Source organism: Heliangelus exortis, chromosome 25 (assembly GCF_036169615.1).
Source record: "Heliangelus exortis chromosome 25, bHelExo1.hap1, whole genome shotgun sequence".
In the NCBI taxonomy this organism is placed as follows: Eukaryota; Metazoa; Chordata; class Aves; order Apodiformes; family Trochilidae; genus Heliangelus; species Heliangelus exortis.
In genome coordinates, this window is record NC_092446.1 from 3,380,095 (window position 1) to 3,392,751 (window position 12,657).

At 57.2% G+C, this 12,657-nt stretch overlaps 1 protein-coding gene across 3 annotated transcripts in view; it reads right to left on the minus strand.

Annotated features, from left to right (window-relative positions):
* Positions 1–258: 258 nt before the first annotated feature.
* The window catches only part of FOXP4 (forkhead box P4), a 62,831-nt gene continuing 50,432 nt past the window's right edge, over positions 259–12,657 (minus strand). For all 3 annotated transcript variants that reach the window (XM_071768218.1, XM_071768220.1, XM_071768221.1), the window contains 10 exons: positions 12,477–12,581; positions 10,068–10,155; positions 8,273–8,356; positions 7,521–7,722; positions 7,327–7,403; positions 7,040–7,141; positions 2,384–2,505; positions 2,217–2,283; positions 1,784–1,950; positions 259–1,553 (listed from right to left, as the gene is read on the minus strand). In XM_071768218.1, coding sequence (XP_071624319.1) covers positions 1,409–1,553; positions 1,784–1,950; positions 2,217–2,283; positions 2,384–2,505; positions 7,040–7,141; positions 7,327–7,403; positions 7,521–7,722; positions 8,273–8,356; positions 10,068–10,155; positions 12,477–12,581 — 1,159 coding nt within the window. In that variant the 3' untranslated portion in view covers positions 259–1,408. The remainder of the gene's footprint in view (positions 1,554–1,783; positions 1,951–2,216; positions 2,284–2,383; positions 2,506–7,039; positions 7,142–7,326; positions 7,404–7,520; positions 7,723–8,272; positions 8,357–10,067; positions 10,156–12,476; positions 12,582–12,657) is intronic.

Genomic DNA, 12,657 nt, shown 5'->3' on the forward strand with positions numbered 1-12,657 from the left:
CTTTGGGAGAGCCAAGAGCCAGGCTCAAAAAGGAGAGCAGCTCCCAGTCCATCCCAGCAAGTCCCCCAGGACCCCACTGGGTGCCTGGACAGCCAGCACCAGCCTGGCTGGGCTGGGAAAGGTGCTGGTTCCTGGAAAAGGTGTTGGTTTCCAGGAAAGGTGCTGGTCCCCAATGCTGACACGGGGGAGCCTGGAGCTGGGTACCCACATCACCACCACAGAAAGAAAGAGCAGGGAGAAGAGGGCTGTTTGGTTGTGTTCTTCTCATTATTATTATTATTTTTTCTTTTTTTTTTTTTTTTTTTTTTTTTTGGCATCAACACCATCTGTTCACCTGAACTACGGACCTTCTGCATCTAAAAATCTTTTGGTATCTTCCCATCTGAACACACACAAAAGGATAACAAAGAAGAAGAGATGGAAGCAGGAGCCCGGGGTGGCAGCAGGGATCAGCACCGGGGTGGGATCTGCTGCCTCCTGGTGCCACTGCCCCTCCTCAGAGACCCCTCCCCAGCTTTGGAGGAGGACCCAGGCAGGCAGGGGACCGGGAGCCTTTCCCTGAAGTCGAAGTCAGGCCAGCAGCCACCTCCACATGGGGTGGCAGAGGTGGCACCCGCTGCAGCTGATGTTGAGAAGGATGCAGGGAGCCGTGACCCCGCTGGCTGGCACTGCCAGGGGCCTGGGGACCATCATCACTGCTGGGTGCCACCAGCCCCGTCACCAGCAGGGACTGGGGGGCTTGGGGAAGGTGGCCCACCCGGGGGTGACAAGGCAAAGGGGATGGAGTCCCATCGACGTGCTGATCCGTGTCCTTTCCCCAGCTGTGAGACGACGTGTGCCCAACATCCAGACCACGGCAGGGGACTCGCCTGTTTCTGCTGTTTCTTCCCCCAAAGATGGGTGGAGGCAGCGTGGGGGTGGGGTCCATGGTCCCTCCTAGTGCAAAACCCACTGGGGGACGGAGAGACCACGGCAGGTTCCTGCCCATCACCTTCCCTCCCTGGCAGAGGCTCAAGCAGCGCCGGGCAGCAGAGCAGGAGAAGAGGGGAGGGAGGTGACGTCCCCGTGCCCAAAGAAGGAAAGAGAGACCATTTCGGACAGGAACAACCTACCATCCTCGTTCACCAGTCACTAACCAAAGGAAAAAAAAAAAAAAAAAGTCCAGCTCTTGGGATTTTTGCTTCTTGTATGGCAGGATGTCCCCTGCAGCCAGGGCGGGTCGGTCACTGGGGGGCAGTGGGGAGCATGAGGGATGCGCCGGCAGCGCCCCAAGGAAACCCTTGTGGAAGTGCCTTTAAAAAAGGGGGTTAACGCCGAAGGTCACCTTGGGGAGGTGGGAGCCATCACTCGGTCTCTGGCCGGGAGGGTGGGAAGGGTTTTCCCCTGGTTGGGGAGGAGGAAGGGGTCCTTAGGACAAGTCTTCCACTGGCAGCTCCTCCTCCAGGTCCCTGTCGTCGGGAATCGTCACATTCTGGTTGGTGGTGGCCATCAGTGAGACAGGTCTGCTGTCATCTTCTGCCTCAGCTGGTTCCTCCTTCACGTGCACTGGATGGCTGTGAGGAGCAGAGGGGGAAAAAGCCTTCAGCCTCGGGGAGATGGTCCCACTGGTGACAGCATCCCAAAGCTCACCCCAAACCCCTCCATCCCCGCGCTGCCTCTCACCCAGAGGGCAGAAACCACAGGAGGAGACGAGCAGCTCCCCGTGTGCCACCATCCCTCCAGCACCCCAGTAACACCCCCCAGCACCATCCCTTGTCCCCCCAGAGCCCCTGGCCAGGCTGACCTGTACTGCTGTGGGGACAGGCGGGGGCTGTTGCTGCCGTTGCTGTTGACCTGCTCCACGGTGCTGCTCACGTCGTCGTGGCCCACGTGCAGCATGCCACTGGCTGAGCTGGTGTTGATCATGGTGGGGCTGTTGAGCAGTGGGAAGCTGCTCTCTGCCAACGCAGCCTGCAGCAGAAAACAGCAGCTCAAGACACGAGAGGCCAAGACAGAAAACAGGACTGGGAAGTGGTGATGGTTCAGTGCTCCCCAACGAGCTTGTGGCTGCCCCATCCCTGCCAGTGCTGAAGGCTGGATGGGGCTTGGAGCAACCTGGGCTGGTGGGAGGTGTCCCTGCTCATGCAGGAGGGTTGGAACTGGATGATCTTGAAGGTCCCTTCCAACCCAAACCATTCTATACTTCCTAAACCATTCAATCCCTGCCAGGTCCTTACCTGGTAACTTGCATTAAGTGCTCCATAACCGAGCCCCGAAATCATGTTTTTGACTAAAGTTGGACTCCTGCAGAAAAAGAGAGAGAAAGCAGAATGAGTGCTCCCAGCCTGGGGATGGGGATTCTGGGAGGGGGCAGAGCTGCATCCCACAGGAGCCAAGGACCCACCCTGTCATCTTTGGTGGCCTTCTCTTTTGGTACTCATGCTCGTCGACGGTCCAGACGGCTCCTTTGACGTTCTCCACACGCACGAAGCACTTGTGCAGGCTCAGGTTGTGGCGGACAGCATTCTGCAGGCAGAGAGGGCAGGGGAACTCACCCACAGCCCTCACCCACCCCCCAGACCCCTCCTCTTCTTCCCCATCCTCCTCCTCCTCACCCGGTCGCTGCAGGTCCCCACGGCTCTGGGCTGTCCCAGCTCCCCTTGGCTTGCTGAGAGCCAAACGCTCCCCAAACCCCCCCAGGGATGCTGCAAACACTCACTCCATCAGCACAGGGAAGCTTTAGGAGCTGAGCCACACGTGGGACACGACCCCATTATGGGGACCTTGGCTGAACACCCAGGAAGATGGGGACAGCGTGGGACAAGGGACAAGCCACCCCAGCAAGGACCCAGGAGCAGAGCCACCATCTCTGCTGCAGCTCGCTTGGTGATGCTCAGTGAAGCCAGCTAATCTTTTCCTTTCTTTTTCTTTCCCCTACCCTCCCTCTTTTTGGTCTTTTCCCTCCCTTTCTTCTTTACATCGACCATCTTTACATTTCTAAATGTAAAATAAAGAGACACACACGTAGGCAGACAGCGCAGCCCCGAGAGATACCAGCTCTCCTTTCCCCTTCCAACTCCCTGCCATTTGCTACTGCCCCTATTTCATTACCAATTTTAATTTGCCTCTAATTAAATCCTGTGTATTTTTCCGACTCACTTGCTAATCCATGAGGGAGGCAGGAGGCTGGAGTGGAATCTCTCCGAGCTATAATTACAAAGGGCCTAATCACGCTGGGGCTCTGCCTTTGAATAAATTTCCTTGCATTAAGGTTCTCAGATTCTCTGCCTTGCAAATGAGAATGACCCCAATTTCAGGAAGTTGGCCTCGGAGGGTTTTTTTTTTTTATATATATATTTTTTTTTATTTCGAGTCCTGATTCGTGATGAGAGACTAATTCGTTACGCTAAAACATTAACAGCAATTTAAAAGGTCGAACGGGGGCTGTATAAACAAAGGAGCTGGCCAACACAACAAGGGAAAAGGAGACACAAGGACTGAGCCCCCCCTGTGCTGTAAAGTGGCAGAGTTCCCAGAAACTCATCACACCGCACTGTCCCCCCTTTTGCTTTTTAATTTAAGGATAAAAGCAAACAAAGCTGGGCTCCTTCCCTCCTCATCCATCCCTCCCTCTGTTCCTCCATCCATCCATCCATCCATCCATCCATCCATCCATCCATCCATCCATCCATCCCACCCTCCATCCCTCCCTCTCTCCATCTCTCCTTCCATCCCTCCATCTCTCCTTCCATCCCTCCATCTCTCCTTCCATCCCTCCATCCCTCCATCCATCCCTCCATCCATCCATCCCTCCATCCATCCCTCCATCCATCCATCCATCCATCCCTCCCTCTGTTCCTCCATCCATCCATCCATCCATCCATCCATCCATCCATCCATCCATCCATCCATCCCTCCCTCCATCCCTCCCTCCATCCCTCCCTCCATCTCTCCTTCCATCCCTCCATCCCTCCATCCCTCCATCCCTCCATCCATCCATCCATCCATCCATCCATCCATCCATCCATCCATCCATCCATCCATCCCTGCCTCCCTCTTTCTCCCTCCCTCCCTCCCTCCCTCCCTCCCTCCCTCCCTCCCTCCCTCCCTCCCTCCCTTCCTTCTCTGGCCACCCCAGTGTCCCCCAGCTGTGCCATCATCCCCACTGCTGCCCTGGTGAGAGGTGGGACACAGGGTGGGCAGCAGCAGGGACAGGAGCTCAGGCTCCTCTTGCTGTTTGGCAGGAACATCCTAAAGAGGAAACCCTGGAGGTTTGGGCACAGTGGGTTCTGTCTGATGTGATCTGGGGGGGGGAAGATCTGGGCTCCCTCAGGGCACACCAGGAACCTGCTGCTCAGCAGCTGACCCAGCTCCCAAGGGGATGTTCTCCCGCTGGGACATTCCCTGCCCTGGGGGCTGAGGTGTCCCTTGTCCTTAGCACCCAGGAAGGAAGGTCCCCAACACCACACAGACATCCTGGAAAATCCAAGGGGAATGCCAGACACAGCTGTGCTCCTGGGCCAGTGATGGAGCAGGATGAGCCCCTGACCCTGGCTCTGTCCTTACACCATTGCCCTGCCTGCACCTGGGGGGCTGGGGTCTGTTTGGGGCTGGGGCTGCTGCTGCCCTTGAACTCCTGTCCCCTGGCCAGCAAACACAGGACTTCCTCCCCTGGTAGGGGCCGGATCCTGCCCCACACTCCCCTTCCTCCTTCCTGTGTGTGCAGGGGACTCCTCATCCAAACAAAGCCCTGATTAAAGGCGAGAAGCGTGGCAGAGCCGAAACCTTTCCTGCACGTGGAGATGCAGCCACTATGTCCCCCCTCCCCCTCCCCACCCCCCCAGGCCCCCCCAAACCCGGTGACACCCCTCCCACTTCCAGACACTGGTGGGGATGTGTTCCCAAAGGGAAAAGAGCAGATAAAATAAATCCTGGCACTGGGAGGAGGTGATTCAGCATCACCAGAGCTTGGGATGCCCTATTCCTGGTGGGGGGTGACAAACAAGATGCTGGGGCTGGGACACTGAGGAGGTGCCAAGCAAAACCCACCCCCCCAAAACAAAGGAATCCTCCCACCCAGTGCCAGGGGGTGTCCCCCCACCTCATCCTGATGTAGGTTTCTTGTATTTTGACCCAGTATTTGTTCAGTGCCAGACCTGGCTGCTCTGTTTGCTTCTCATCTTTGCCTTCTCTAATGATGTTTGCTTTACACCCCCAGCCCTGCTTCCCCTGCTGGGGGTCTCCCCGTGGACCCCCACACCACAGCTCTGCCATGCTGTGGGGCCAGGGCACCCACCTTGGCCCCAGCAAGCCAGGGGAAGCTACAAGAGGAGACGAGGGAGAAGCTGCAGCAGAAAATGTGATTTTTCCAAAGAGAGGAAATACATTATTTTTTCCTGCCTATCGCCCTGGCCTTGGACACTGAAAGTTGTGAAGGGAGCTATCCTCCCCTTGGCTGTTTTTAATCCCCTTTTTTTGATGGTAGAGCTGGAAAAAAAAAAAAAAAAAAAAAAAAGAGCAGAAAAAAGGGAAGCAGAAGGGTTGGGGGATGCCCCTCTGAGACATCAGCTCTGGGTAACACAGGGTGTGGGGGAGCCACGAAGAAAAAGAAAAACCAAACCAAACCCAAAATATTTGCTCCTTTCACCTAGGAAAGGGAAGGAAAAAGGCAGTTTCACCTGCCATTAATCCACAGAGGGGGAAACTGAGGCACGGAGTGGGTAAAGAGCTGCCCCAGACGGTTCCACGCACGACAGCATCCTTGGAGCAGTGCTGGCTGCCCGGGACTCTCTGTCCCAGTGCTCCCCATCATTTCCCACCATCCCCCCAATCCCGGGGGTGTCCCCATGGCCCTGGTTTGGGACAGTTGTGCCCATCCCTGTTTTCCAAACCACGGATCCCAGCGCTGCTCCCGCCGCTTGCAGTGCCAGCCTCGTACCATGAGGGGGACTCCAGACTGTCACAGGGCCACTGCCAGCACCAAAAATGGCTCAGGAAACCCTGCCTGCTCCTGTCCTGCTCCTTCCCAAGGCCAATCCTCCCGTTCAGCACCCTGGGGATGCTCCCAATGGCCAGGGGGCACCCGCTGCACTCGGGAGCCAAAAATCCCCGGTTCTTCACCCAAAGCTTGCTGCGGAGAGGCAGAGCCCACTGCGGGCAGCTCAGATCTGCAGCAGGAACACACGGGGGCTCCAAAATAACCAATTCCTCCCTTAACCCTTTCAAAATGCTCCGTCTTGCTTGCACCTCCCTTCTGCTAATTTTTTTTTTTCAGTCTCCTTTGGCCACTTTGCTGCTTGTTACCCCCATTGGGATGACACTGACTCTTACTAAATACATCCAACAGAAAACAATAAATAATTCCTTTCCAGACAGGCCAATAACTGCTCCTTCTCCCAACCTCACCTCTCCTTTGAGATGGGTTTCCTTGCCTCTCTCAGATTTGGTGATTTACCCTCCCAAGGCAGGAGCAGCCCCAGCACCCAGGTGATGCCCCAAGGCACAGCCCCCAAATTTGTGAGCATCAGCCCAGGGCCAGACACAGAAACTTTCCCCCAGGATTTGGGGGATGTGGTGGGGAGCTGAGGGGCACAGCCACCCACTCAGGGTCTCAGGGTGGTCTCCTGACCCCCGAGATGGAGTGGTATCCATCCTCACAGACCAGCACCCACACCTCCAGGCCCCACAGCCTGGTTCATCTGCCCCCAAGTTCTCCTTAACCCCATTTGCTATCTCGAGTGTCTCATTTTTTTTCTCTGCCCTCCTCCCAGCTCTGCTCCAGCCCCAGCTCTGCAGAAGGCCCTTTGCTGCAGCCTACTGCACGGGCAGCATGTGCCCAGAGACCTGGGATGCATTTTGGAAGGGAAAAATGAGGGATTTTTCCCCCAAATAATTTCCCACGTCATCTCTGAGCTGGGCCACCAACTGGTCCTTTACCACAGGTGCCTGGATAAGCTGGAGCAGCAGACCCCGTGGGATGGGGTGAGCCCCCCAAGGTGGGATGGGGTGATGATGGGTGGGGTGGGGTGAGTCCCGGGGTGCTGAGCAGGGCTGTTCTCACCTTCCAGGTGGCCGTGTTCCTCCTGAAGTAGGCAAACATCCGTGTGAACCAGTTATAGATCTCATTCAACGTTAGCTGCCTGTCAGGGGTCTCCAGGATGGCCTGGGAAACCAGAGAGGGGACAAGAGCATCACTCACCACACCTCGCTGGGCTTTGACACTAAGACAGCAAGGGCAGCAGCTGGGGGGGTTCAGCAGGCAGAGGGGCTCCCCTAGGACTAGAGGGGCTTTTTCCCAAGGTGTTCCAGGGTGCAGAGCTGATCCCTGAGGTGCAGGGAGCCACTCACCTGCCGGATGAGCGAGGCGTACGTGAAGGGCGGCCGCACGTCGGCGTTTTTGTAAAACTCATGATTCTGTGCAAGTTCTGGAGAGGGGACAAAAACCAAGAGGGGCAGGGGGTGTGAGGGGGTGTGTGTGTGTGTGAAGGAATCAATCGGGGACCGTGCAGTGGAAGGTGCTGAAGCCCCATCCCGGAGCTCACCTGAAGAGATCGGGGTGCAGAACTTCTCCGAGTTTCTCCTGCGGATGGGCCCCACGTTGTGTAAAGTGGAAGAGCTGATGACGGAGGGGCCCTGCCTCAGGGGGGTGATGGGGGCCGTGGCAGAGGTGGGGGGATGAGGTAAGCCATCAGGGAACGTGTCGGAAGTGCTCTTGGAGAGGGTGGCACTGGAGACCAGGTTCAGCTGCATGGAGAGGTTGAGAAAGGGTTGGGAGAGGTCCCAGCGTGCTGGGGGGGTCAGGGGGGGCTGAGTCAGCTCATGCTGCAAAGCAGGTGGTGAAGGGTTTCATGAGGAGGGACTTGCTGGGCTCAGCAGGGATGGGATGCAAGCATGGGATGGGGATGCAGCCACAGGGTGGAGATGCAAGCACCAGAGAGGATGGAATCGTGGGAACCAAGGGATGGGATGGAACTGGGGGAGATCCACCAGGATGGGATGCACTCGTCACCCATCCCAGCCAGTGGAGCAGCACAGCACATCAGGACAGGGGGCATTTTGCTCTTGCTGCCTTACAGCAGCACAAGGGACCAGGCTGTGTGTGCAGGAGCAGGGTCAGGATGTGCCCATCCCAAGGACCTCACCCAGATGGGCTGTGCAGGACCGTGGTGACCATGGGCAGGGCTGTGGTGACCACGAGCAGGGCTGTGGTGACCTAGGGAGGGGTTGGCAGCCAGCAGCAAGAGGAAAGGGGAGGAAAGGGATGCACGAGGGCAGGAGGGGGATGCAGGCTTACAGGTTGGCTGAAAGGCTTTGGCTCTGAGGGTCTCATGTGAAGATGGGCCATCATTGCTTGGAGTCGCTCACTCTCCTTTGCCAGCTGCAGGAAGCAAGAAGCAGAAGGGAGCAGTCAGGCAGTGCCAGCAGTCACCACAGAGGTGCCACCTCCTGCCTGACCCCTCCAGAGAGCCCCAGCAGGACCTCTTCTAGCCTCTCACCGTCTCCTGCTCGCCAGCAGCTCCCTGTCCATCCACCCATCCCTCTGTCCCTCCATCCACCCATCCACCTGGCTGTGTAACATTGCTCTAATTGTGTGCTCCCTCCTGTTTACTCCCTGGCGAGCGGAGAAGGTGAAATATTCACTGTGGCATCAGGAGAGATTTTGAGGCAGGCGGAGGTGATGGAATCTGACACCCACTCTCTTCCCATCACCTTCCCTTTCCACCACGACCCCTCAAGCTTGGGGCTCGCCCGTGTCCCCGCATGGTGCCGGCTGCACCCCCCCCAGCCAAGCCCCCTCCCCGGGCAGGCACTGGAGTCAGGACTCGAGACAGGAAGGAGTTAAAGACAGGAGCTGGAGTGGAGTTTGCTGCAAGTTTGGAGCAGCTCGGATGCTTTCTGCTGTCGTGGTGCTCATTAGAGCTGACAGGTCTCCCCTCGTGATGCAGACGCTCTCCGCTGGCACAGCGGGGGCTCCGTACTGAAAACTTTATAATTGGTAGCTCCGGTGGCAGGTTCTCTTCTCTGCACACGCACTTTTCTGCTTGCCCTTCAGCTTTTTTCTTTTTTCTTTTCCCATTTCCCTCTCCTCTTTAAGCCCCAGTAATTGCTTTCAACCTCTCCCTTTAGCGAGGGCCCGGGAGCAGGATGCGATCCCGCGGCTTCGCCTGGGCGGCCCTGCAGCCTCTCCAGCTGGGGGGGAAAGGGGTTTTCTGTGCCTCCCCAACCTTCCCTGATATTGTCACTCTGTGTGGAGGGTCCTAAGGCTGCTGCACGTGGTGGCCAGTTGTCCCCAGAGCTGGCAATCCCTGTGCTGACACCATCACCCTACACAGGATGGGGACAAATCGCTTCGAGCTCCTGCTGCAACTGAGCAGCCAAACACCACCACACCACGGGGAGTGGAAGGGGGCTTGGTGAGCAACCCCCTGCCCCATCCCACTTTCCTCCTCCACCCCTTTCAAGTCCCAAGATGAAAACTCTCAGTTTTCCTCCCGCTTTCCCTCCTCCCCTTTCTGTTAACCAAATTACACAACAAGACGCCGGGGAGTTGGAGATGCTGGGAAAGGCACTATTTAAAGAACTGGCTTTCCAAAAATAGTTGGGCTCCAAAGACCACGCTCAGCCACCAAAAGAAGTGGCCTGGTTTCCAGAGAACCCAAAAGCTCTGTGGCTCTGACTGTGGTGACATGGCTGGGCACCCGGGCTGGGACACAGCTCATGTTCCTCCTGCCCAGGCAGCAGGTGCCTTCGGGACCTGTGGCATCTTTTGTATCCACAGGGACACTTTGGGCAGGAGGGATGGCTTGTCCCTTCCTTCAACCTCACCCTAATTGTGCAGAGATGCTGGTATGAGAGAGGAAACCAGTTCGAGAGTCCCACAGATCTTGATCCCCACCAGGATGTGGCACAAGACCAGCACTCCTGGGGGGATGGATGCTGGAAAAAGCCCTCAGGGGGGCTGGTTGTCTCACCATGGTCCCCAAACTCACTAAACCCCTCCAGCAGAGAGCAGCCAAGGCATGGCACATGGGTTTGGAAAGGAGATGGCTTTTGAAACCCATCTCCTTGGGGGCTGGGGTGGTACCCACCTGTATTTCCAGCTGCTGTACCACTTGCATCTGGACTCGACACTGGGCCGTGCTTCGGTCATCAAGTGCATGTTCTGTATTGAGGTGTCTGGGGAGGAGAACAAGGGGGGGTTTAGGCCTGGACGTGCCCAAAATGTGGCCCCTCCACTGGGGTTACACCTGGGATCAGCCCCGATCAAGAGGGAGTTGCCCCTGCCAAGGATGCTCTGGCACTGCTGCCCAAAGCTTGATGAGCAGAAGGGAAACTGAGGCACGAAGGTCTGCCAAGAAAACTGGGCTTTGACTCCTGCCAGGGCTGGTGGTCACAGAGAATCAGCAGTGTCTGTGGCAGCTGTGTTCAGGAGCAGATTGATGGGAAGCCCTCGAGAAGGCTGCTGGCAGGAGGTGCCCTGGAGGACCTGAGGTTTCTGGGACAAATGTGGTGTTCTGGAGGTTTACTGACACTCCCTAAGGAAACTCCCGAAGGCAAAAGGTGACATTTCCAGGGTGCTCCTTATCCCACTGATTTTGTGCCTTCTTTAAAGGCACTTTATGTTCATAAAGCACAAGAACCTCTCTCCTGAGGAGGGGAAGGCTCCTGGCAGAGTTGGGCAGCCAGTGACAAGGACACCACCTACTGCAGAGCCAGGGACATCTCAGCATCACCTTCTGGGGGTCCTCACCCCCAGACCCAGCAAAGCAGTAGCCTGGGGACCATCCCCAAAACCCTCACACATCTGGGTCCTGTCCTTGGTGGGCTGGGTGTGAAGCCAGGGGGGTCCTCACCAGGGGAGTGAGACAGGTTGGAGGGGGGACACAAAAAAACACCCCAGTAACACCCTAAAAAGGTGGCACCCAATGCTGGGAAACACACAGGCATTCCAGGGTCAACACTCTGCAGGACTAAACTGGGATATTTCTGCTCCAGGAGAAGGTGCCTCAGGAGTACCTGCCCTGCTCTGGATGTGGAAGATGTTGGGAATCTCACCCTGCTGTTTGCCAGAGACTTCCAGCCCCAACCTGCACAAACAAGTTGGGTAACTGGGCCGAGCTTCCATGCCCAGGGGTGAGCAAACCCTGCTGGTGCCTCAGCCAGCACCATGGGGCTGGACCATGCCCACCCCTCTCTCCACACAGCAGCCCCCAGGCATGGCCATTTCTCCAAGGAAAAAGCTACCCAGGGTCTAAGCTGCACTGAGCTGTAATGGAGAAGTCTCCTGCTTACTCTCCCAGACTTTTGCCAGCCCCTTCTCAAAGGACACGGTGCCATTTTCCACCCCAATGCTGGAGCTCTCTGAGCTTCGTGGAGGTGATGCTCAGAGGAGACTTGTGCCCAGACTCAAAGCAAGGTCCACACAGCTGGGCCCAAGCCTTGGGGACCTGGAAGGTTTCCATCTCTCTGTCCCACACCCTGACATGTGCTGGCATTGGCACAGAGGGGACAGAGACCCCTCCCTGGAGCCATCGGGGAGGCTGCCCCTCGGGATGCTTCCTCCTGTGGGTACCAGGGTGCTTAGGGGGACAGGCAGGTGGGACATGGGGTGTGGAGGCTCTCCCCACCCTGTGCCCCAGCCCCTGTGAGGCAGAGGAAGGAGCAGGAAGGACCCTGACTCCTTCACACACCCAGTGGCCATCAGGCAACACTCCCTCAAGCTGCCTTCGCACCTCCTCATCCTCCTCTGCGAGGCCTCTCTGCCCAGCTCCTTTCCCTGGGAACCAGGAGGCTGGGAGCAGGCTGAGGGATTTTCCCACCAGATCTGGCCCCCAGTGCCAGGCAGGGGTGGGGATCAGTTTGTAAAAACCCCAAATCTGGCTGACGGAGAGGGAAAGGAGCACCGGTGCATCCCTGCAGACAGCCGGAGAGGCGGGAAGGGAGGAGGAGGGGGGTGTGGGGTGGGAGGGTGAGGAAAGAGTGAGCAAGCCCGTCAGTTCCTTCTGATGTCTTTGCTAAAAATCCCGGCTACAAAGAGATCTAATTGCAAATGAACTAATTAAGTAAACCTCTGACGAAGCGTGAAAACAATTTGTTTGACCCTGACGCTAGCAGAGGGCTCCTCGACAGCGGAGTTAATCAGTCAGCGCCGGAGCCCACAAGCGGTGTCAGCGGGGCTGCCGCGCTGCCATCTGCTTCCTCCCCTCCTCTCTCACCCCCCAGGAGGGGAGCTGCAAAATCCCCTCGCCTGCTGCCTGCTCCTGCCCGCTGCTCTGGATCTCTCCTAGCAGAAATTTCTGGTGTTTTCCCCTTTGGCGTGAGCCCTCTTCCCTCCCCCCTCTTCCCCCCCCCCCCCTTCCCCCTTTCCCCCTCAAGCTCTGATCAGACAGACTTTGAGGGGTGTTCAGACCCATTTTGGGTGTCACCCCCTTCCCCTGCTGTCCCAGCTTCTCTTCTCCTCCAGGCAAATGTCCTCCTCCAAAAAGGGGAGCACTTACTTGACAAACTGTCCCAAGTCCTCACAGAGGGTTTCGCAGCCGGGCCACTTGCACTCTCCGTGGCCATAAAGCGGGTGGGAGCTGGGGGTCTCTTCGTGGGAAGAGCTGCAGAGGATGGAAAAGGAATGTCAGGTGGGGCAGCCGTGATGCTCCAGCCTCTCCTGTGCACAGGACCCACGGG